The following is a 25764-nucleotide window of genomic DNA, read 5'->3' on the forward strand; positions in this document are numbered from 1 at the left end:
GAGGGAGTAGCTCTAAAGGCATATCAGTAGCTGCATTTCACGTTGGCTGGAAGGGATGAAATCAGCACACTGCAGTGTCTCTGCGGGAGCCCAGCCAGGGCAAACCTGCTCCTGCCAAAGCAGCTGAGTGGGTGCTGAGCAGTCTCACGTTTAGCTGGGCTGTTAGCTTGAAGGATGCTTGTAGGTATTCCTTTCCACTCCAAGGAATGGGGGAAATGTCATTTTTGTTCTGTTTTGGAATGGTGCCAGGTATTCCATTTGGTTCTTAGACTATTGCTATCACTTTTTCAGATTTGTTTTAAATGCTCTGGAATCCACGAGATTCACTGCTGAGTTGTGTTCCTTCTAAAGCAGAGCAGCAGCTCCAAAATAATTTCCTGTGGCAGCTGTTAACCTTTTCTGAGCAGCAGCCTCTGCCTTAGTGACAGATTTAACAAACACCCAGAGAGGGTGACTACACTGAGCCTCCATGACATGGGTCTGGCTGATTTGCTGAGGCTGTAGGCATGAGTGTCTTTGAGGTGGAAGGACGAGGCAGAAGAACATAAACAAGGGAAGAGATCAATCTTGAATTTTGCAAAATTAATTTTACAGAAATGCTTGTTCATAAGTTGAGTCTGCTCCAGAAATGTGTGCAAAAGCAGACCCTAATTTTGAGGGTTGTCCTTTATGTTGCCATTTAAAAAGAGTTTTGGACAAGTCAGAAAATCCTAGAATGGTTGGGATTAGAAGGGGTCTTAAAGATCATCTTGTCTGCCATGGCTGGGATACCTTCCACTACCCCAGGTTGCTCCAAGCTCCATCCAGCCTGGCCTGGGACACCTCCACGTATGACATTTCCTCAATTTCTTTAGGGATTTGGGTGATGGCTTGTAACTGGAGGAGAGGAGATTTACACTGGCTATTAGGAAGAAACATATTACTGTGAGGGTGGGCAGGCCCTGGCACAGGGTGCCCAGAGCAGCTGTGGCTGCCCCTGCATCCCTGGCAGTGCCCAAGGCCAGGCTGGACAGGGCTTGGAGCAGCCTGGGACAGTGGGAGCTGTCCCTGCCATGGCAGTGGGTGAGGTGGCTGGGGTGGATGGGATGATCTTTAAGGTAAATCCAATCCAAACCATCCTGGAATATGCCAGAACTACTTTTTCTGATTCTATGTTGTTTTAATTAGAGTTGTGCTTTTGCTGCTGATTAGTGATGACATAACAAAGCATTGATGGGATCTGCCAGGGCTGTGGGCAGTTTGGGTGCTGAGACTGGACAGAAAGAGTTTATCTGGGTCTTTCTCATGGTCCAAAACCTGCCACTCTTTTTTTGGCATCCCAACAGCTTGCTGCTACTGTCCCTTGACACACCATTGCACTCATCTCTCTTCCTTCATCTTTTCTATGTAGAAAGGAAAGAAATGAATTACAGTATGAGATACAGTTCCTGGAAAGAATTGCCCAAATGTTAGTAGTTTTCTGTTTTGCTTTGTATGCCCTCCCTTTTCAGAGTAGTTTGCTGAACAAATGTTGCCGGTGTTGGGGTTGCTGCTTGTCCCCAAGCTGCATCTCCCAGTGCCTCACTTCATATTTACCAAGTTGCATCAGATTCCTGGTACCCTAATTCCTATTGAGTAGGACCTTGTTCTGTGTGTAGCCTCATTGATTTGTCCCACTAAACCAGTGACAGAATTAGGTTTGATGTTTTGTGCATGACTCTGTAGGTGATTTGTGATACTTCTGGCTTCCAAAGTGCTGTCTGCCTGCTGGTGGTTACTCTGTATCTCTGGAGGAAACAAAAAAAAAAAAAAAAAAAGCAAATTTGCACTGATAAAAGCAAGAGTGAAGGTTCTCGTTTCTTCTTCCCTTTTCACCTCCCTGGCCCTTTACTCATCCTTCTCTCCAGCCAGACAGAAACCATTCTATCACTTCAATATGGGCAGGAAATGAACCATGGCTCATTTTCTTGTTCGTTTTTGAAATTTTCTGTTCTTTTCCTTCCCCCTCCCCTCTGTCCTGCTTCCCCTCTGCCCTGCTTCCCCACTTTGGATTATTGTCAGCAAGCCATGGGCATGGAAGTGCATACATTGACTTTGGATTTGCTCCCTGGGAGATGCTTGAGCTCTTTTGAAATTATCTTGTATGCACCTATACACAGTTGTACTGGGCACACTTCTCACAGGTGAAAAAGCTTTTGGTAAAGCCATTTGGACTCCTGTAAAAAACCAACATTATCTTTGTAGGTACACCAGAATTCATGGCCCCGGAAATGTACGAGGAGCACTATGATGAATCTGTGGATGTCTACGCCTTTGGAATGTGCATGCTGGAAATGGCTACCTCAGAATACCCTTACTCAGAATGCCAGAATGCTGCTCAAATCTACCGAAAAGTAACCTGTGTGAGTACATGTCCTTAACTGGTATTGGATCCTCTCATTGGAAGGTTCAAAAGCATATTTTGGTGAGGTGTCAGTACCGCTGAATGTATACTGCGTTCTAGAAGTTGAGGTATCTGAGCTCTGGCTTACACAAACCTGTTTCAGGCTTATGTGTAAGCTTACAATTCTACACTTGGAGTGTGTTTTGATGCAGCTACATGAAATATTTTCGGTTATCTTTGTCACTGATTTTATCTCCATTGGCCACAAATACAGCCCAATGGGCTGATGTGTGGTAGTTTAATTCTTCTTAAAGTGTTGCTTTCAACCCAGAGCCCCTCAGAAATAATTTTAAAGCCCATAAAAGGCCTCAGAAGCTGCTCAGCAGTGCAGTTATCTTCATCCTCTGGCTGTAGCAGCTCCCTTGGCATTGCAGGGAGGTGAGTGTGTGCAGCCATGGATCTGCTGGATGGTTACCATGCTCTGCACCATGGGGTGGCTGCAAACCATGCTGCAGCCTCTCAGAGACATGGAATGGGTTTGATGGCTCAGGTGAGTTCCTTGCCTTTATCTCTGTTATTCAAGGCTAGGTTGGGCAGGACTTGAAGCTACCTGGTCTAGTGGAAGGTGTCCCTGCCCATTACAGGGAGGTTGGAATGAGATGATCTTTAAGGTGCCTTCCAACCCAAACCATTCTGTGATTCTGTGATCCTAGAGCTGCATGGTTACTCGATGTTGTTATTCCATGTTATTCTTTATCGCAGTGTTTATTAGCTTTGGCACAAGGGATGTTGACTCTGTTTTGGTATCGTACTTCAGATATGGCCTAAATGCTACCAGTGTGGGCAGCTTAGGGGGCACTTCCTTGGACTCTAGGGGTTCTTGGGGTGGCACAAGAGGCTCTTCTAATTTCAGGCTCTGTAGCCTCATGTCCTGTCTGTGAGACTGGTGAGGTACTCAGTGTACCTGAGCAGTGGGAGCTGGTATTGCTGGGAAGGTGCGTGTGCACCTGGAGCCACGGAGAACATCGAGCTCTTCATTGCTCCATGTACCCAGAGAAGCTGTGTGCACACCTTGTAGCCATCTGGAATACTGGTAATTAAGACTTTGCCAGGCTCCTAAGCCTCATTTATCAAAACAATATCCAAGATGGCAAAGAATAATGATTAATCAGAGCATTCCTAATTAGATGTTATATTTCAGTTTTTAGACTTTAAGTAGCCGTTGTTTTAAACCCTGATGGAAGAAGCCTGAGCCAACTCATTTTCTACGGCAGTAACATTTACACAGCTCAGAATTAGATGGTAAATTATTATAGTTTTGTAAAACTGGCTTTATACTGGCAGCTCCAGAGAGGTGGGAGATTATATTTGTCATATAGAAAAAGCAACGGTGAAGAAGGTGTTGGAAGGTCCTTGTTGGGGGTATTTTTGAAGCAGAACTGTCTGGCAGGGAAAGCTGAAGACAAAAGCATCAGGTACCAGCACAAAGGGTGTGCAGTTTTCATCTGAATTTGGGGTAGTAGCAGTGGGAGCAAAGGCACCAGGATTCCTTAGATGGCAAAATTGGCATTACTGTTTTTCCAAGGAAAGGGTTAACCAGCTCCCCGTGGAGTGGAGAAAGCCCTGTCAAATGCCATGAGCTGCACGACTGTCAGGCTGGAAGGAGGAGCAGGGGGTGGACCTCGGGGTGAGGGTGCAGGAGGAGCCTCTCCCAGGGGAGATGCCGTGTCCCAGGAGGAGCCTTGTGGTGGGCTCCACGTTGTGGTGGGCTCCACAGCTCCTCCCGCAGAGCTGCATCTGCAGGGGAGCTGCCGACGGAGGGACCCTGCTCCGAGCAGCGTGAGTGGCCTGAGGGGCTGAGGAGAGCTGGAGGAGTTTGGGGTGTGGGGTCGTGAGCCAGCGCCAGGCACTGGGGTCTGCCCTACGCTGGGGCAGGGACTGCAGAAACACAAAGTAACTCTAAGATCACTTGGAGTAAGGGTTAGGTTTGGTGATGCAGCAGCTTGTGAGAGCCTTGGGGCTTATAAACTGAAATATAGTCAAAAACGGAGAGTAGGCTGAAACCAAGAAGCTGAATTAGACTGTTTTCTTCCTGTATTAGATTGGTTTTGGGGCTCTCATTAAGAGCAGAAGGTGGCTCTGACCTTCTTGGATGGAGAGGGTGCAGAGCCCCCGAATGCTGCAGCTTCTCAGTGGGACATTTGCTTCTTAATGAAGCTGGGGCTTTTTTGCACTAGAAATATAAATACTATTTCTAGTGTTTTAAATTGAGGGTCAGTGCATTGTGAAATGTGTTTGCTGTGTCTAGCTGCCTGCTGCCTTTATTTAAAAAGTATAAAATAAAATAAAATAACTTTCTTTTCCTGCCTTGGGCTCAGCATTGTAGTAGCAACTACCAGAGGTATTGATAGCATTCATAGGGGTTGAAATTGCTGGCTGGAGTTTGCATCAAGGAGTGACAACCAACAAAAAGTTTAGACTGCCTACCTTCTGTTGGGTCCCACTGAGCTGATATTCCTTCTGCTGCCCAGCACAGGCAGGGCATGATTTGGGTTTTGCCACTATAATATGTTGTCAGTAGTTTCTACTCTGTGTTCTAACCCTCTACCATGCCCTTACCTGGTACTAGGACATGAGATACACCTGAAGACCCAGCTGTCCAAATCACACGTGTTGGTCATCCTTATCAGTGTAGAAAACGTAAACATTACCTTTCTGAGACATTATTTCAGCATATGTCACATTCTGCATGTCTGTGGTGTAAGATTATTATATTTAATTTATTTCAGCGACCTTTTATTCTGCCCGACTGTATTCTTATGGCTAAATTGCTGGATAAATTTTTGCATTTCTGTTTTTCTGCGTGTGCCTGTATGTTTGCAGTTGTCCAGGATAAGGAGGTGGTCATGTTTGGGAGGGGCAGAGGGGCTCATTTCTGTGCCAGCCAAGACATGCTTGTTCCAGCCTGTCACCTCTCTCTGCCCTTTCAGCCTGAATGACGGAGTGTAAACATTTCAAAAATGGATATGTACCATAAATAGAAAACACATCTTTCCCAAGCAGTGGGGCCAAGCCACATTTACCACAGTTCACTTTGAAGTGATTTCCTGGTCAGCATATTTGCAGTGCCCTTCGTTCTGATGCCATAATCTCATTTTTCATGCATAACTTGATGGTTTTTCTTACTCAGATTTTTTTTGTGTTTAATCATTCTGCCAAGTGATTTTGATGTAGACAATAGTGATGAAACATTGGAATCCGTGACCTTCCCAGGCTGCTCCAGCCTAGTGTTTTCTTAGGCATGTGCTGCAGAGTGCACAGCAGAGCAGCTGCATCTCCAAAGTGTTCCTGGCCATCTCCTTGGGTTCAGTGGTACAAACCTGTGCTTCACAACACCCTGTGGCAGTGTTCTGGTTTGCATGTAAAGCTTTCGTACTGTTTGTTCTCATCAACCATTGAAGGTTTTCTCAGCATATGCAGGCTCTATGCCATGGTGCACATATACAGAATTAATGCTGCGGCTGTGGCACAATGACAGCAGGCAAATCATGCTGTCAGTGTCATTGCATGGACTTCTTGTGGCTTTTGGAGATCTTCTTAGATCTGCAGGTAACCCTCTTAGCTTGGCATTAAGATGGAGCACCATTCTGGAGGGAAACAGAGATGAGTTTATAATGGTACACTGTGATGTCATAGAACAAAATTCTGGTAAAATTGAGAGCTTTACCTTCATTTCACTGACATCAGAGAGTGTGTACCAAGGTGCAGTTTCAGTTGGAAACATGGCTTCACCTTTTTTGGTAGAAGGTTTTTTCCTTTTTTAGGAATGACACGAGCCTGGAAGGTGGAGTGGCAGCCCAGAGCTGGCTGACCCTGGGGTGCCCTGGGGTGGAAGGGCACCTCTAGGGGCCAGGAAAGGCTCTCAAGCACTGACTGACGTGGGCCAGACGTGCCAGTGACTTGTGTGGCATTCGCTGTGTCCCTTCAGAGCATCACGTGCTGCTCTTCCAAAGTGTGCTCTGCTGATGGAAAATGGCCAGTGGCTGTTTTTAGACCCTGCAGAATAAGCAGCACGTTTCTTCCCTCAGCATGAAGGATGCAACTTTTTCTCTATGTGTCTGGCTGTAGACTCAGCTGCCTTGTACTGGAGGGCAATGGATCACAAATCTAATTTCTTCAGAAAGAGGGGTATGGAAATAAGTGGTGGTGAGGGAGTCAGAATAAATTGTCCTGTTTGGTACAGAGAAGCTCTCAATTTGATCTCTCATTTTGATGTTGGTTTATATATGTGTATATATATTTCAACATTTAAGGAATCTGTATTATCATTATGCCCCTCATGGCCACCCAGTGAGCTCTGCCTTTCACATGTGGTGGCACTGAATTTATTTTAATTTAGAAGAGGCTGTACAGCTTTCAAACTGTCATGGATAATCTCTTGGCTAATACACTTTGAATTTTGGTGCTGTGTTTCCTTGGGAATGCTCAGGGAAGACAGATGGCTTTTGTTTAGGTGAATGAGATGAGCCCTTTGATGGCAAATAGAATCCCTCTTCATTGTCAGGGGCACTGTGCTGCAGGGGAGGGTTTGCAGCATCCCAGTGAGCTGGCCTTGGAGAGTTTAATGAAGAGTAAGGAAGAGAAGCATCCTATAGCACAGGGACAGGGAGAAAACACTTTGCCAAAGCAACTCTGTTCAGTACTTCACAATTTTTGTCCTCATTTGTTTCAGTCATCTACTCATAGCTTAGCTGTCCAGCAGATGAGCACAGTGGATATTTGAGAGGAGTCAGTGTTCCATCCAAAGATGGGAAAAGTGTTGGTGGAAGAGTTGCTGTTTTTTATTCGTGGAAGCAATTTGTAAGGTCAATATTGGGAACCAGTCATCGGGGATCTGATGCTCTGGGCTCCCTGTGCCAGGGCCTCCCCACCACCACAGGGAGGAATTTCTTTCTTGTGTCTAATCTAAACCCGTCTCTCTTCAGGTTAAAGTCTTTATTAGATCTTATTACGCTTTCTTCCTGGACAGTGTCACACTAATATGGAAATCAGTTTTCTCATAGCAAACAACAGTGAATTGAAATGTATAGATTTATCCTTCTTCCTGATGGCGAACACAGTAGACTCCTGTAGATTAAACATGAATTATGGTGCAGAGGAGTCCTGCTGAAAATACATTGTGATGGTGCTTTGTTTTCTTTCATTTCTGATTCAGGTATCAGAGCTCTCCTAAGAGCTCACTGTGGCACATTGAGCCAGCCTGGGCTTTGTAGCCCGGGCACTCCAGTGCCTTTTGACACATTTTTCTAATACACAAAATTTGAGCCCTTGTCTCATCAGTGAGATTTAGGTTTGCTTAAGCAAATAATTCTTTTTAGTGGGTCACAGCCAGCCAGCCACGTGTATGGATTATTTTGTTTTGTTCTCACAAAAATGGGTTTCTTTAGATCGCTGCAGCTTTCTGCTGAAACAAAACCAAGGAGCTGAGTCTTTGAGTTACTGTTCTGTATATTTATTATTATTTTTTCAAAATCTACAATTTACATATTTCATGCTAGAATTTCAAGACAAATAGGGGGTTGTTGATCTAAAATTATTAATTAATCAAGTTTGAAATAGAATCTGAGGCTTGAACAGAATGTTCATAAAAGGGTAAAAATATAATCTGATGCTGAAATATTCAGAAATTCTGAGAGAGGCTCCAGCCCTCACTGAAATTCATCCATAAAAATTATTCAAGACAATTCAGTGTATTATTTCCAGACCCTCTTTGAAAATACTTGTTTTCTTCTTTCAGTCCACTGGGTGAGCTAAAAGTCTACTCTGTGGGGCTCCTTATCTGTGACTGCATGAGCCATTATTTACTGTTATTTCAGAGTGAAACTTTAAAAGGATTTGTATGGAGCTAAATGTTCAATTGCCATTCAGTTATGTGCTTAACCACATTCTGTTTTTTAGATAAAGGAAATTGTGTTTCCTTTTTGTTCTGCTCATTGACTTCATTGGAAGTACTTGGGTCCTTAAGTGATAAGGTCCAACTGCATCATCTCTTCTTAAATAAATTTTGTCATATTTTCATCCACGTACATCTTGGTTTAGTAAGTAGAGGTAATAACATGTTTTTAAAAGGGAATCAATTAATTCTGTGATTTATGCTGGACATCAAAAATAAAAAAAGGAACTTCTTGCGTTGCCACTTGTCACCTGTAGCTGAATATAACCATGGATGTGGGGACGCTGATTCTGCTTCCCAGGGTTTTCTTCTGCAGTGGGTAGTTGGTTTTTCTCCTTGAAAGGCCACGCTCATAGGTTGCTGTTCCAAATCTGTTCCCAGCAAAAATGCTAACATTTGACAGAGATTTAACTAGATTTATAGGTTGCACCTGTTCTATCACATATTCCCAAGGGGTTTCTAACAACATCCTGGGAAATTCAGGAGCAGTGCAGAGATGTTGTATTCTCCTGCTTCCCTGCTTGGTTTTGGAGTTGATCTTTAATTTTTTATGCAGAGGGGAATACGTTGGAGAGTGTTTGGGTCGTGGAAATGCAAGAGGTTTTTGGGAAACAGGAAAATGGAGTATTCCAAGGTATTTTTCACTCATTTTCAGTACTAGCCCTCTGAAGAAAAATGTGATTATCCGTCCTTATTCATTTAGTGCTTTGAGAGTTGAGACAAAAACATAAAAAGAATAATTTCAGAAAATGGTTATTTTTGAAATTTAAACTTAGCTGTTTCTTGAATATTCACTTTAGAGTCCAGAGGATATAAAGGTAAAATTTGCAAAGGTTGGTAAAGAAAAAGGGATACTTTGCCTGTGTAGGGCTGAGCTCGTGCACATTAGTGTATTAGTTTTGAAGTGCAATGGTATTTAGAAGTATAGTACCCCTAGATCCTTAACTCAGTTTTGCATTAAGGCTAGCAACTTAAAGGTTTTAATAAGTTCCTGGGTTGAGTTACCTTTAAAATGCAGAGAAAATATGCTTAATTAAGCGGTGTAATGTAATTCTTTTTCACATTAAATTGTTTTTCTTTATGCTTTTAGGGTATAAAGCCAGCAAGCTTTGAGAAAGTTACCGATCCTGAAATTAAGGAGATAATTGGGGAGTGCATCTGCAAAAACAAAGAAGAAAGGTTTGTTTCAAGGGACTGAGTTTTGTCTTAAATAACGTGTATGCAGGGATTTCAGAACTGTCTGTGGAATTTCTGCTCTGGTCTGTGGGTCTGCCCTGTGCAGAAGAAAATGCAGCATGGAAGTGCAGGTCTAAATTATTTCCTGCTTTCCTGGCATTCAGTGCAGGATAAGCAGTGCTGTTGTGTCTCTCAGCCACTCAGCATCACTGTGGAGCTGAGCTAGGATATTCTTGCAATTTCTGGTTCAGCAGTCCAAAAAATGCCAATGGGAAGGTTCTGTAGGGGGCAGGGAGGGTGATAAAAGCGGTTGTGGTGGATTCATCATGAGCTGTAATAGCAGATTTCATTGCCCTCTGGATATGGAGACACGTTATGCCTAGTTTCCAGCTTTGGTTTTAAAAATTAATGTTTTACTGGTCTCTGCCAGTTTGTCTCGTGCTGAATATCTCCTGACTTTCACAAATACAGTTTTTAGAGACTGCAGCTCACAGCCTAGAGAGAATCTCTTCTCTGGTACTCTTTAAGCTCAGATACTTAGGAAAAGTTGAACAAAGCTATAATCTGCATTTCTCTAAGTGCTTGTGGTGTATGAATATTGCTAAAGCTTTGAGAAATAGGAAATGTCAATTTTTTCTTTTTCAATTTCACTTTCTTTTCAAAATCCCACATCTTTTCAGAAAGAACACAAATTCATTATGCGTGAACACCAAACAGTGTAAATATTTCCACTTTTAACAGCAGTTTCTTTTTACAAACCTTTCTAAAGTTGTGGACATGCAGTGTTTGATTCTTCTCTATATCCTTTGCAGATATGAAATTAAAGATTTATTAAGCCATGCCTTTTTTGCTGAAGATACTGGGGTAAGAGTGGAACTTGCAGAAGAAGACCATGGTAGGAAATCCTCTATTGCCTTAAGACTCTGGGTAGAAGATCCTAAGAAACTGAAAGGAAAACCCAAAGATAATGGAGCCATTGAGTTTACTTTTGATCTGGAGAAGGAAACTCCTGATGATGTTGCACAAGAAATGGTAAAATACACTTCTGATAAAAATGTGTATATATAGAAAGTAGTGCATGAATCCCAAGGGACAGCAGGAACAAGCTGAGTAAACTAACTTCACTTGAAGCACTCCAGGTGTCCAGTTTAGGCTCTTTGCATTGATTTTGGAGTGACTACTGCAAGAAAGGGATGAACGGGGAGCAGCTAACTGAAACATACTGTTTGAAAACAGATGCCTGAAATCACAGTTTACATAGCTTAGGAACTATAGAGGTCTGGTCTACTTTTATATTTTGCACGCTCTTCTGCCAGTTTCTATAGGCTGTTGGATGTCTTTGAATTTATTTGGAATCTATTTAGTTCCAGACAGCAGCTAGAAATACATTAGAAGAGTTCAGAAGTTCAATCACAAAGTATTCTGCATTGAATTCTCCAAAACACTTTCCCCCATCTTTTCTGTTGGTGTTCCTTTGAAGGAATGTAGATGAAGAAGGTCAGTGGTCAGCTGCTCCACCCCCAAACTTTGATAGGAAATTGGATTCACTGAGTTAGGAGTAAGCTTTGGATTTTTTAACTGATAAGTTTCACTTGCTGAATTTCTTTATACTTGTGGGGTTTTGTTAGGGCATCTGTGTTCCATTTTCACTACATTGTCCTTGAACTCCTATTTTGATGATGTCTTTGCTGCAATTGTTTTGGTGTTCTAATGTCACAGAGGCTCAGGGTCAGTAAGCACTGAGCCAAGGGTCTGAACGTTCCTAGGCTTGCAGAAACATTCCTGTGCTTGCAGAAATGTTCCTGTTAGACTCTAAATCCCTAGGGATCCCATTTAATGATGTCATCACCACTCGTGTTCTGCTCAGGAGGCGCTCATTTTGGTAATGCTGCCTTGTTCAGCTGGAACTCATCACCATCTACTCCGAGTTTAGTGGGAGGAATTCAGGCTCCTTTGTCTTCTTGTCGTTAGTTTGCAGTAGGTCCAATGTTTTTCCAGCAATATATTATTACAGAACTCATTCAGTTTAAAAATTGCTGTGGTACCATTACTTACTGTTATATTTTACATTTAAATATTGATAGAAATATTTGGAGTTTCAGAGTTCTCTTAAGTTGCTTGGTCCATAGTTGTGATGCTTTATTTTGAAGAGGAAATAATTCTCATGAAAAGTATATTTAAAAGGATCATGCCCAAACTACAGTGGCACTGTACCTATTCCCAAATAATTCAAAACTCTGTTTTCTACATTAATGCATACCTAAGAGACTGCCCATTAAATGCTTTCAAACCTGAGGCTGTTGCAGAGGCAGAAAAAGAGGACGTTTATTGCTAAATGTCTTTTTCTAGTCCTTATGAATTGTGGAACACCAAAGCCATGTGCTTTCATCTGTTTGTTGCTTTGTGTGCTGTGGAAGAGAGGAATGCAGGAGACCTTCTGAGTACAGGGAATTATTTATCATTGCCGACGGGATTCTGGCAGTCCCACCTGCCCAAATGATATGGGCAAAGGGAAGTGGAAACACTCTAGTGGGTTTGGAAAGTGAAGTTAGCTCTTAAAGCTGTGTTTTAAGGTGCTTTGCACCCATTAATTTTAGCAGTGAAAATCTAAGCTGTGAAAGTGTCTTATGTTTGGGCAAGAGCAAAGCAGGAAAGCCTCAAGATTTCCCCATGGATGTAAGCGCTTTCAAATCTGTCAAATGTGCATGTTAAGAATGTAGGGAGAGCAGAGACAGCTGTGGTACGGCATTATCAAATGAAAATTTGTACCCTGCACTGCAGGACATTATGCAAACAAATAACACGAAGATGAATTTCCATTTTATCTGTTGAGCAGTTGAGTTCTGAGAAGCCTCATCCCCTTTTCCATCAAATGGGAAGAGTCTGCTTTCTCTTTGTAAAAGTCAATCAATCCTGACTGACTTCACTATTTAAGAGAAGTTATTTTGAAACATAATTCTGTTAACCTCTTGTCCTTGATGATTTGCTGTGCTATTAAGCGGAGCAATTTGGATAATTCTGTGTGTTGGACGAGTTAAGATTCAGATTTAGGGGCAGTTTGATTCTCGCCAGGTGCATTTTTTAGAGATTCTTTTTCCTGTTTTGTCTATTCTTTTAGTGTTAAAAAGGAAAAAAAAAAGGAGGGAAACCCATCTGCCATTAAACTTGCTCTCCTCAGTGGAAGTTCAGTGGTGGATAATTAGAGCCAGTATGTAGTCAGGTCTTAGACATTACATCCTGGGTTTTTTTAATGCGTTGGGAGTAGAAGTTTTACTGAGAAAGAACCCCACTCCATCAAGCTCTTGAGTTCCTGTTCTTGTGAGAAATAAATTAATATAAATTCATGTTGTTTCAAATGGATGTTTTCTTTGTTGGGAAGAGGTTCCAGTGTCACGTGTGTGCTTGTGCGCGTGCCAGCCACGTGCTCAGGACCGTGCTAAGTGTGTGTTCCCGTGCAGATTGACTCGGGCTTTTTCCACGAGAACGATCTCAAGATCGTGGCCAAGTCCATCCGTGACCGGGTGGCGCTGATCCTGTGGCGCAGGGAGCGCATCTGGCCCAGGATGCAGTCGGAGGAGCGCCGTGACTCGGAGTGCCTGGACAAGCTGAAGGCACCGCCGGCGCAGCAGGTCCAGGTCACCTACCTGTCCCACACGGGCCACCACATCCTGTCGGAGCCCGAGGAGCCCGAGGCGGACCAGCACCCCTTCCAGCAGAACCTGCCCGCCAGCGTCACCTCTGTCGCCTGTGAGTGCCGTGGTGGCTTCGCGGGCACGCGGGGATGAGTGTCTGAGGGGGGAGCCCACTGTGGCCTGAGCTCAGGTGAACTGCTGTGGGTGGTTTTGCACAGTAGCTCAAAACCCACAAGCATTTGGGACAGATACGTGACAATTTGGAAAGCAATGAAGTTGCAAGAAAACAGTATTATATAGATATCTTTATATAACTCTCTATATATTTTGCTACTAAACAATCATCACAGAGTTGCTGTTTTACTCTTCTGGACTTGTATGTAAGCACATTTAAGTAAAAGATGCATTACATTTAGCAAGACAGCTGCTGCTTCAATTCAGGTATTTTATAAAGGGCTATATTGAGGTCTGCTTTGAATACTGAAATATCCATGTGTACCTGTACAGGAAAAATCCCCTTACATGATATGAGAAATAGCTACATTTGATTAACATTCACAATATTGCCACATTCACAAAGGTTTTTATCTGAAGCTAAAATGAGCTCATTTCATTTTTTGGATCATAAACTTATTTCATGCTAGTTCCTTTGAGGAACACTGCAATTATGGCTCTTTGTTTCTAGTGCTGCAATGAAGTGACTTGTGCTTCCCATGGCCGTGCTGGACATGAGTTCGCAAAATGTTATACTAAATACAACCTCCACCATTTATTTCCTACCCCTCCTCAACTTTTAACCAGAACTTGGTATTATTTGGCAATTTTCTATCAGATTATTTGGACATTTTTCTTAGCATAGGACCTCTATAAATTAGGGGAGCACCCATTCTTATAATTTGAGATTAAATGTAAAAGTGGAAATTAATAACTTAATGTGTGCAATGTACATTCTATAAAAACCTGAGACTGACTCACAGCTTTTCCTATATTACTCTACCATTAGATTACTCTTTTTTTTTTTTTTCCTTTGAGGTCCTGAATAATTGTTTGTAATAAAACAGAATGTTAGTGCAGCAGAAATCCCATCATGAGAGTAGGGCTATGTTGGCTCTTCAGAAATGAATTGAATAAATAGAGAGGGGAGTTTAATTTTGGAAAAGAAAAACAGTTGGGGGAATAGCTTGGGAATACCGAAGAGAAATGTCATCTCTGGTGCTATTAAAAAGTAATTCGTTATTTAAAAGCCAAATAAGTAAAACTTTATTTAGAATATGGAAAAAAGAGACAGAGGAAGGTGTTGGGAAAAGAAATACTCTTTAAGCTTAGCTGTAACTTAAGATGGTTATTGAAACTGTGATGCAGTTTTCTTTCAGTTTTGAATTTTAAATCCCTATTAAAGCTATTTGTCCTTGGGATACATCTAGCTGCAGCCTGGTTGTCTCACTTCCTTTCTCAAGTGAAGAAAGCAGTAATTTAGGCTTGAACAGAGTTGGGCACTTGTATTTTACACATTTTAAAAGTTGTGAAAAGACTTTATAAAGTCAGTAATACCAATATTTCCAGTTCCCAAAGGACCCAGTGCTTGCCCAGTGCCCGTAGCCGTGCAGTTCCATAGGTTAACTGGGCAAATGCTCCACCAGAAACTCCCACAGATCTGAGCGTGCCAAACCCATTGGAACCTGCACAGGGGTTTGTGTCTGACCTTAATTGCACTACGCTCAAGCAGAGCATGACTCGCTGAACTAAAATCATACAGCATAAAGAATTTTGTAATTTTCAGGGCTGCTGATAAAAGTAGTGTTAAAGTTGGTGCATCCCTGGAAGATGGAACTCTGAAAGACCCCACGATCTGCTCTGGACATGAAAATCAGGGTTTCCTCTCCTTTTATTCTACAAAATCTATAAGCATCTGCAATTCTGAATGTCAGCCTTATGCCCTTTAAAGGATATAGTAAAGTGCCTGAAATATCAGTGTGTGCAGAAATCCATGGGGATGGGTTTTGGCTTAAGAGAAGCAGTGTGTGCCTTTTGTAGAGAATAACATTGGTGTTGTATAATTTATTTATATAAAGAAAGGGCTAGAGTAGTAAAAATGCTAATTACATAAACCATGGTGACCTTGCTCTAAGATCATCATTTGAGCACGGGGAGCTGTTGAACTTTTAATAAAAATGACTGTTCTTGCAGCTGACAGCACGTTTGACAGTGGCCAGGGCTCCACGGTTTATTCAGACTCGCAGAGCAGCCAGCAGAGCGTCATCTACTCGTCCCTGCCCGACACTGTCCCTCCTGCCATCCAGAGGGTGTACAGCCCCCCCCTGAGCGAGGGCCAGCCCGTGCCCCACAGCCTCCCCCAGCTCGGCCACTACCAGCAGCCCTCGGCAGTAAGTCCAAAGCTTTCTCAAATAGTTCTGGATCTTGGGGCACATTTCATATTATCAGTTATGCTCTTGTTCCCAGTGGGTATGGGTTCCAGGGCTGTCTGTATGCACTCCTCACTCACCTCTGCACATAGTGACCTGCTCAGTCCCTTATCAGTCTGTTGGCATTAGTTAGTGGCTTTGCAGCAAAGCTCAGGAGGGACATGGAGCTGTTGGAGTGTGTCCAGAGGAGGTCATGGAGATGCTCTGATGGCTGGAGCCCCTCTGCTCTGGAGCCAGGCTGGGAGAGCTGGGGGTGCTCACCTGAACAGGAGCAGCTCCAGGGAGAGCTCAGAACCCCTGGCAGGGCCTGAAGGGGCTCCAGAAGAGCTGGAGAGGGACTGGGGGAAAAGGGATGGGGGGACAGGACACAGGGAATGGCTCCCACTGCCAGAGGACAGGGATGGATGGGATATTGGGAGAGACTTGTTCACTGTCAGGGTGGGGAGGCCTGGAAGAGGTTTCCCAGAAAGCTGTGGCTGCTCCGTCCGTGGAAGTGTCTGTCCCTCATGCTGCCGTCTCTCTGCAGCCCGTGCTGCCCGCCGTGCCAGCCACGCCCGCCGTGGTGCCCCAGCACTACCAGGAGCCGGCGATGCCGTTCCCCGTGGTCCCCAGCACCGTGGCCTCGCTCCCGCTGGGGCAGCCGCCGCCGCCCGTGCTGGCCGGCCAGCAGGTGAGAGCTGGGCTCTGCCATGGAGCTGTGTCCGTCTCAGCCCTTCCCTGTGGCTGCTCTGCCTCACACAGTGTGCCCAGAGAAGCTGTGGCTGCCCCTGGATCCCTGGAAGTGTCCAAGGCCAGGTTGGATAGGGCTTGGAGCACCCAGGGGCAGTGGAAGGTATCCCAAGTTTCTCTGCAAAACTTCCCAGAGCAGCTATGTTCCTCAGAGACAGCAGTGTCCAGTGAATGCCCATGCTAAGGAGGGTAGGGCAGCAGAAGAATGGAAATTAGGGTGAGAAATTCACTTACCTACAGAATGAATTGTTTTGATCTTGTATCAGTATGCACTGGTGGATCAGACATGTGGAATCAATGTTGTATCTCCTAACTTTTATTTATTTTTCCAATTTGGATGTCCGTGCATTTACACTGCTAAAGTTATAATGAGGCAAAGTTACCTAATCTGCCTGGATATTTTCCCTTCCCTGTGCCTTACCCAATTCACAAGCATTTCTTAAGACACAAGCTGGATTTGAGAGGGAGGTTTTAGGAAGCAGATCCATTCCCTGAGCACAGTTTTCCTGCTGTAACGCAATGTCTCCTGGAGTGGGAGGTGGCTGAGCCACAGTGCCAGTACCCTCTGTCCCCTTGGTGACCCGTGGGCAGCCGTGTGAGCTGCAGATTAACCCAGCTGGGGCGCGAGAGCAGAGCTAGCTCTGGGAGCTGACAGCTTTAGGAGCTCCAGCCCAGCGCCGTGGGCATGCGGCTCTCCCACCCCAGAGCTGGGGCTTGGTCCTGCAGGAGCTCCTCCATGGAGTGAGTTCCTCCATCCTTCAGACAGTGTTCAGGTGCCTCCACCTTGGCCCTCAGTTTGCTCTGTGCCATCACCAGAGCCAGGCCAGATCCTGCACTGCCGTTCCTGTGTGTTTGGGATTGTAACTGGGGAGATCTTGCCCAACATGAGATGGCAGAGGTTCTGTGTGCTGCAGGGCCCGATGAGGCCAGCAGCCCTGTGGTCCCAAGTAAGTCACCTGAGCCAGCCTATGCCTCAGGGCCATCCTTTCAAACCAGAATGGTATTTTAAGTATTTCCAGAACTAATTAGAGGAACTGAAATAGAAGATACCAATAGTACATAAAATCTGGGGGGTTGTTACTGATAATTTCCAGCTTTAATGCAACTTTTCTCTGTTCTGCTGTCTAAAGCCTGGCAGGCCAGGGGAGCACTGCTTTCTCTGGAAAAGTAAAGCTGCTTTTTTGGCTACTGCATTGTCACTACAGTACATCAGAAATATCTAGAACCTAGCTTTTACTGCAATTATTGTGGGTGATTGTGTCTCAGGTAATAAGTGTTATATTTTCCATGCCTGCTCCATTATGTAGCAACTTCTGCTTGCCAGGATGAGCTGAATATCAACTGTATCTTGTAAGTTAGTGGGTGGGGATTTCAGGGGACCAACTGGAGCAATCTCTGGGATTTCAAGAGTCTGAGTCATTACAAATAGCCTCTCCAAGACAGTTATCACTTATCATTTTAGGTAATATATCTTGCATTTAAATGTGTTTTAAGCGTGGGCTCCTGTGCAGTGTTTGAATTAAGAATGCTCATCTCTCCTGGGAGCTGTCCCTGCTGGAGCATGACCAGGGCAGGGAATGGAGCTGGGAAGGGGCTCCATGCCTGGAGAAAAGGGGGCTCAGGGAGGACCTTCTGGCTCTGCACAACTCCCTGACAGGAGGGGCAGCCAGGGAAGGGCCGGGCTCTGCTCCTGGAGAACAGGGACAGGATGAGAGAAAATGACCTCAAGCTATGGTGGAGAAGGTTTAGGTCGGATATCAGCGAAATTTTCTTCACTGAAATAGTGGTTAAGCATTGGAATAGGGTACCCAGGGGAGTGGGGGAGTCACCATCCCGTGAAGTGTTCAGAAAACGTATTGATGCAGCCTATGGGGACATGTTTCAATGGTGGACCTTTGAGTGCTGGGTTAGGGGTTGGACTCAGTGATCTTGGAGGTGTTTTCCAATCTTAATGAGCCTGTGATTCTGTACTGCAAGCAGCAGGTCTGTCCTGACAGTGAGCTGGGGAGAAGTGGGGAGCGTGGCCAGCCGTGTGGCTGTTCTGCAGTAACCCTTCCCTGTTGTGCCCGCAGCAGCAGCAGCAGCCCATCTCGCAGGCAGCCTCCCTGCAGCAGGTGCTCAGCAGCCAGCCCGTGTGCCCGCTGCCGCCCGCCCCACACCTGCTGCCGCCCTTCCCGGCGCAGGGCTCGCAGGTGCCCGCCAGCAGCACGCCCCTGAAGCCCCTGCAGATCTCCACCGTGCCGCAGCTCCCAACCGTGGCCCCTTCCCAGGTAAGCGTGCCCATTTGAGGAGAAATTTCCAGCTAATCATTAACATGATTTGCAGGTTTTGTGTGGCTATTTTGACTGCATGCCGGTTTAATTAGGCGATAAGAATATTATTGCTCATTCCTAATTCCTCTATATTTCTTTGTTATTTGTTTGGTGAATCAGAAATCTCCTTTGTGCCCAACTCTACGCCATCCAGTTAAACGCAGCTCCAAAATGGCAATAATTGTTTTGGGGTTGTTTTGTTTTGGTCTTCTGCACTGTTCCCTCTGGCACAATCTCTTCCCCATCCCAGGCTTGAGGGCATGAGCAGTTGCCTGTTTTTATTGCTATTTTCTGACCTCCTGACTTCACCACTTCCCTCAACACTTGCCAGCCGTGTCGGTGTTGTTCTGCTCTGGGTCTGTTCTCTGGAGCAGGGACAAACACTTCCCTTGGCCTGGGAAGGTGGGTGGTGCTATGTGTGATAGTGACAGCACCATAATGGGAAGCAGCTTGTGTCAAAGGGCAGGAGCAAGCTGCTGCCGTGATGCCAGTCTGCTCCATCACTGGGAGGTTTTGATTGTAAAAACCCTTTCTCTGGGCTCTTCCGTGCTGCCTGAGTTGCAGCTTGTTTGAAAAACAAGGGTTTAAATTGCCCCACTTAATTTTGCATGAAAGAGTTTTGCGTTAGGTCTGGCCCAATTCCTTTTAATTTCTGTTCAAATGAAAGCCGCTTTTAATTAGGATGTTGCTTGAAGTCTTCAAGCTGGTGTTAGAAGTAGTTCTAAGCTTCTAAGGTATAAAAGCATTCCCCTCAAATGTATTTTTTTGCTTTTACTAATGATTTAAGCGTAAATCAGTTTTTATTACTGCTTGGGAAGCTCAGGGAATGAATGGAAGTGATTAACAAACAGACATAATTATCCTCCTGGCACAGGTGGATTTTGGGGACTTGTGTGGCAAATGAAACTCCTCTATACCATCAGTGAAAGCACTGATGCAGTTTATGCAATATTATATTTTTTTCAGATTCCTCAGTTTCCTGTCATTCCTGCAATTACTCCTCTGGCGGGGCTTGACAGCCTTCCTCCAAACCTGTCCGACATCCCCGCTGCAAACGTGCCCCCCATTCCTGCTCCCTCGCAGTACTTCGCTCCAGCCGTGATCCTGCCCAGCCTGCCCATGAACCCCACGCTGCCCATGGCGCCCAACTCCCCTGCCCTGCCCATGCAGGCCGTCAACCTGCCCCACACCACCGTGGCTCCCCTGGTCCTGCCCTGCCAGCCCATGGTGCCAAACATGCCAGCGGCCACCATCCCGCTGCTGGCCGTGGCGCCGCCGGGGGTGCCGCCGCTGGCGCCGCACGCCGCGCTGCCGCCGCAGCCCGTGTTCCAGCCCGCCTTCCAGCCGCTGCTGCCCGGCGACGCGCCCTCGCCCCACCACGCGCAGAGCTCCCAGCCCGTGGGCCAGGCACCGCCGCCTCCTCCAGCCCTGCAGCCCGGCGTCGTCCACCCTCCCGAGCCCGCTCACCAGGTAAATCCGCCGCAGCGCACTCCGGGGCACTGCCCGTCCCGGCGTTCTGCTCCTCGCCAATGTTAATCCTTGTTCTCAAAAGGTTTTGTTCTTCTTGCTCTCCGTTTGGGAGGTGGTGGCTGAAGCTGTGAGCTGTGGGTAGCAGGTGATATCCTCAGCCAGGGACAGGGGTTATCAAGGGTATAGGGCAAAATACAACTGGCTTTGACAGTAAATGAGCAGAGCGCTTTCTGAATTTCCTCTTCCTTCTTGCTCTCAGATCTTGGGAAGCGTGAGTCATGGTTCTCCCAGGTCAGGAGGGCGTACCAAGCCTTGCCAGTGCCTGTAGCTGGTCCATGTAGGATGCAGGGGTTGCTGGGTGCACACAGCAAATACAGGGGAGCTGGCAGGAGCAGCGGAGTTGTTTTGGTCTAGAATATATTTAAAACAGCAAAGGGAAGTGGCCCTCAGGTAAGGACTCTGGAAAACTCTGTGGAAAAGCACTGTCAGACCTGCAGGGCAGGGATGGATTCTAGCTGCAGACCCTTTCCCCCTTGAAAAAAACAAAGCATAAACGAGCTCAAGCAGTATTTACACGGAAACTGCCTCAGGACTGACAGAGTCTGTAAATACTTCTCTTGCCACATCTGAGATATGTCAGCATGAAACAGTGTGACCAGAGCAGGAGAGGACACTCAACCTGTTAATAAGGCATTTGGAAAATCTGTATTCTGCCACATCCCTTCACCATAACACCCTAATTGAAATTTGTAATATCCCATCCCAACCTGTCATGGCATCTTCAGAGCAGTACATAGTTTTTAAATTTCTCTCTTCAGCCTTATATTTCGTACAGGATTACTGTTGTTGAGAATGTCAGCAGCATGGAGTTTGGGAGTGTTACCCAGTGTTCCCAATGGCTTTAGAGGGAATGGAATCAAGCACACTGGACACAGTGAGCATGGCAAATACCAGAACTGGAGAGCTGATGTTCCCAAACCATCCTGATAAAGTCATTAGCTATCAAATATGTGTAGGAGAATTGCATATGGAAGAATTTAGGTTAAAAAATTGCTATTACAATGTGCAGAGAAATATTTTTAAAAACATTGTTTTGATTTGAAGACTTCTATTGGAGAGGTATTTCTGTATATAATGCCATGCTGCTTTCACAATTGATGTTTAGCACCTCTGAGTTTTGTTTTGGCTGGGTACATCTATATGGACATTCACTTAAGAACTGCACTTGATGATCCTTGTGGGTGCCTTGCAAGTCAGAATATTCTGTGATTCTGTGATTTGACATTGAAATATTTTGTGAATTATTCTAGTTATATAAGATTTAAAATTGAACCACCCTTCTGTGGCATTACACCACACTTGTCAGTCTAACAACCCCCTCCTTGGGCAGCCATGTAACTCTGAGGTGTTATGAAGCACATCCTGTCTTTACTTTTATCTACATTGAAACCTGGAATAATAGTTTCAGCCATACCCAGAACCTGCTGAGAGCACGCAGCAATGAAATCATGTGGCCTAGTTCTCATCTGAGTCTTATTTTTTTTAATGTATTTTCCAATAGCCTTAAGTCTTTATGTAATGATACTTCAAAAAAAGTAAAAATTGGGCACACTTTTACCTAGTACTAAAAGTCTTTTTTTATTCCATATGCTTTTTTCTTTCCTTTTTCCTCTTTCCACAAGCGCAGTCCCCCTGGAAAAATACATGATGTACCTAAAAGGAGAACATTCTGATTTTAAATGTACAACCCAAAAGGACTGTTATGCAGAATAACAACCCGGTCTCTAAGGTAGCTGGCATCCTGTTGCCTGGATCTGGTTCCCACCAAGTGCTTACGCACTTGAGTTATTTTAATGCACTGGAGAAATCCACTGAGAAAAGTGAAACTCCCTCTGTCCACACGAATGTGTTGGTAGGATTGGGGTCTTGGGGCTTGGCACATCAAGGGTTAAGTTGAGACTTCAGTGTGTAAACTGCACTAAACTGAAGTAGGACACTGGTGTATATTCAGTGAAAGAGTTAATTGTGTCATTTGTGCCAGGTCCTGGTTCTATATATTTGGCAGATTTCTTAAAATATCCTAAGTTAGGTTATGGGTAGAATGTATTTTTCTCTGCATAGACAGTGTGGAACTGTTGAAAGCAGAGCAAGGTATTCAGGAGAATGAATTCATCACCTAAGATCTTAAAAGCAAGTGCAGAGGAGGCCATGGAGATGCTCTGATGGCTGGAGCACCTCTGCTCTGAGCCAGGCTGGGAGAGCTGGGGGTGCTCACCTGAACAGGAGCAGCTCCAGGGAGAGCTCAGAGCCCCTGGCAGGGCCTGAAGGGGCTCCAGGAGAGCTGGAGAGGGACTGGGAACAAGGGATGGAGGGACAGGACACAGGGAATGGCTCCCAGTGCCAGAGGGCAGGGACAGATGGGGTATGGGGAAGGAATTGTCGGCTGTGAGAGTGGGGAGGCCCCGGAAGAGGAGCTGTGGCTGCCCCTGGATCCCTGGCAGTGTCCAATGCCAGGTTGGGGCTTGGAGCAGCCTGGGATAGTGGAAGGTAGGGGGTGGAATGAGAAGAGCTTTGAGATTCCGTCTATCACAAACCATTCTGGAATTCTGTAATTTTTCCTTTCTTAGCAAAATCTGGTTTTGTCCCTACTAATAAACTAGTACCTGATCAATGCACCTTGTCATAATTGTACAGAAGGAATCCTTAGCGCTTTTTTTGGTTATTTCATTGGAAGTTTATCTCTGTAGATGTTACTGAGAGCATCCAAACCCAGTTGCACTGCAAAGTTTGAATCCTTTCTTCATGAACACCAGTGGCTTTGCTCCCCGTCACGTTCGTGTTGAGCCCTTGGCGCAGAGAAGGTGCTAACAGCTCTCGTTGTGTTGCAGCCCATGCCTGGACACAGTCAGTTTGCCCTGGAAGCTGGAGCCCAGGTGCCCGTGCTGCCAGTGCAGCCCTCCATGGTCATGTCACCGCCGTTGCAGCTGCAGCCGGAGCTGGTGCCGCCCTGCGTCGCTCCCGAAGGCGCTGCCCAGGCCCACGGCAGCCTTGCCACAGCTGCCCCGCCTGCCCCCATAGAGCCTGGCCTGCCTCTCCAGCCCTCTGCTCTGCTGCAGCTCCAGCCTGATCTTTCGCAGCCTCTGGGCCAGCAGCTCCCAGCTCCCTGCTTGCCTGTCACGGCGGGCACAGAGACATCTCAAGAGGTAGAGCCCTTCCTCTGAAGTAACTCACCAGCCTTAAGCTTGATCTTCTTAGTTACTCCTGTGTGAAACTGGGCTTATTGCACAAGGGAGGTTATCCCCTCGGTGTGTTGAGCTGCTGCTCTTTGATGCCAGCAGTTCTGAGTCAGCAAATAATTGGCTATTCCAAATGAAACCTCATGTTGCAGCTCAGGAAATATCTCACTGAATTAATGAGGCAGCAGGACTAAGCACCTCCTTGTCCGTAGCTGAGCACAAGCACAGAGATAGAAATCAAGAAATTCTCACTGTGGGTGAGTTAGAAGTTGTTCTGTAGAGTTTCACCCATGTTCTGTCCAGTCTTGTTTTGAATGTCTCAAGCACTTGTTCTACCAACCATCATGTGCCTTAAGAAACTACTCCACAATCTAAGTCTTTGTATTGTGGAAGCCCCCTTCATCCTCTTCAGTTTGAGCCCTATTCTCATTTCATTTAGCATTGTATCCTCCTGTTTTGCCTAATGTCTGGGATTTTTGTTTCTTAAGATACTCATAGGCATTCCCAATTCTCTGTGGTCATAGAAGCAGGATGCCTTTTATTGTTTTCCTTACAGAATTGTCAGCTCCTTGTCTGCTATTTTGACTTTTCTTTCCACTCCCATAATTGTTTAATCTTCAGTCTTGACAGAACATCACAGAACATTTCTTTCTCTTCAGCTGCCTGTTAACAAAACAAAACAAAAGCTTTGGCATTTCTACCTGATTTCAGGAAATAAGTCTAATTTTTTTCTCCACTCCTGGATGGAAATGTCCTGCTGTGATTCTGCATTCAGAGTGGTTCCTCTTGAGTCTCTGCTCTGAGTTATCTTTCTTCCCAAAGTATGTATTTCACCTTTTCAAAATTAATCTCTTGGTTTTGCCCATGTTTCCATGGCTTGTCACATGCCTTGACCCCAGTGCAGCCTGAAATTCCATTGGACATACAACTCAATGCTGCCTCCAGAAGATGCTCCAGAAGGGCTGTGCTAACACTAAAAATGAATTCTAGTTCTCCATTTTTCCTGTCTGTCAATGGCAATTTAATTCTGACTGCATCAGCGTTCCTGCTGTGATGTAGGATGTTTCCTGGTGAATGTGTGTATCCTGTTGGTTAAGTGTAGCAGGAATGGTAGAGCCTGTCTGCAGTGCTTCACCTGCAGACTCCCCAGAAAAGCTGGGCTGGCTCAGGCATATCCATCACTCAAGGTATTCCTTCTCCAGCTGTCTTTTTTCTGAATGCACAACTCATGGCAAGGTCAGTGCTGGTGCCTTCAGTGCAGAGTCCGTTCCATGAGAGATTCTGGAAATATGAACAAACCTCCTTGTTAGGCACTGTGACAGGGGGGATACAAGTTCTCCTGAAAAACTCATGGCCACTGAGGCACATGTCTGTCCTTCACATCCCACATACCTCAGAACATTTAACCACAGGTTTGCTAATTTCTTTCTCACATCCATCTCTAAGTTGACCCCTTTCTCTCATTCACTTAAGAAATGAAGCAAGTACCAATGCACATCCTCTCCATGCTGGTTTTCTGGCATACATTGCTAAAGTTTCCTTGGATGTAAGAGAAGTTTCATACCTGTCTAGATAATCAAGACACTACATTTTGTTTCTACTCTGCCATGACATTTTTATCTCTTCTGTTGTGTTGAGGCACGTTGCAGCACTTGCATCCAAACCAACCTGAACCAGTCAGGCAAAAGAGGTTTTGTAAGGCACTTGGTGGAGTGCTTTACCAGAACATCGATACATTATGTCTGTGTTCTCACTGTTCATTGATGTTGCAGTTTTATTGAAACTGCACGTAAGCTTGGCATGGCTTAGGTATGGTGTTTGCAGCCAAGGAGTGGGGCTGGCTGGTTAGCTGCAGAGAACCAGTGATGGCCACTTCCCCTCTGAGCTTGTAACCCCAGCTCAGCACTGCTTGAGTCCTCCGTGCAGCAATGGCAGTCGAGGGACTTGTTTCTAGCTCTGCATCTATAGAAGGATTTCATAGACATGTTTTAATAAATATATATAAAATGATATATATATTTATGGGTGTATCTGGTGTGAGTGTATATACACAGCTATATACATGTACGGGTGTGTGTGTCTTTGTGCATACATGGTAAGTTTGTTACAGCAGGGCCTGAAGCATTGCCACAAATTCTGTGAGAATGGGTCTGCCCAATGTGAAAATCATGCTATGATGTCTGTCCCAGAGCTGCAGCCAGTGAAGAGGGAAGCTTTTAGGGGAAATTCATGTAGAGGACAAGAGGACATGATGCAAGGGTGGTGTTCTTAAATGATGCATTTTCATCTTTTGTTTGTAAGTTCCTCAAATTTTCCCACTAAGCCAAACACAATGAAAATACTGAGCATATTTTCAGGAAACTATATAAAGCAATGAGCCAAATTAGCAGATACATTCAAAAATAAAAGACAGTGGAATTGTTCCTCAGTCAGATTTTGCCATGGTGGAGAGAACTGTTTTATTCCTTTCA

General features: G+C 45.1%; 1 protein-coding gene across 10 annotated transcripts in view; it reads left to right on the forward strand.

Annotated features, from left to right (window-relative positions):
* WNK2 (WNK lysine deficient protein kinase 2) overlaps positions 1–25764 on the forward strand; it is a 94551-nt gene that overhangs the window by 36486 nt on the left and 32301 nt on the right. For 7 of the 10 annotated variants that reach the window (XM_064723816.1, XM_064723818.1, XM_064723809.1 and 4 more), the window contains exons 4-12: positions 2224–2381; positions 9406–9494; positions 10304–10523; positions 12950–13238; positions 15311–15507; positions 16073–16216; positions 18348–18545; positions 19554–20057; positions 22946–23260. In XM_064723816.1, coding sequence (XP_064579886.1) covers positions 2224–2381; positions 9406–9494; positions 10304–10523; positions 12950–13238; positions 15311–15507; positions 16073–16216; positions 18348–18545; positions 19554–20057; positions 22946–23260 — 2114 coding nt within the window. The remainder of the gene's footprint in view (positions 1–2223; positions 2382–9405; positions 9495–10303; positions 10524–12949; positions 13239–15310; positions 15508–16072; positions 16217–18347; positions 18546–19553; positions 20058–22945; positions 23261–25764) is intronic. The other 3 variants (XM_064723810.1, XM_064723811.1, XM_064723817.1) reach the window with 3 other exon arrangements.

The sequence above is a fragment of the Zonotrichia leucophrys genome, chromosome 12, assembly GCF_028769735.1.
Source record: "Zonotrichia leucophrys gambelii isolate GWCS_2022_RI chromosome 12, RI_Zleu_2.0, whole genome shotgun sequence".
NCBI lineage: Eukaryota > Metazoa > Chordata > Aves > Passeriformes > Passerellidae > Zonotrichia > Zonotrichia leucophrys.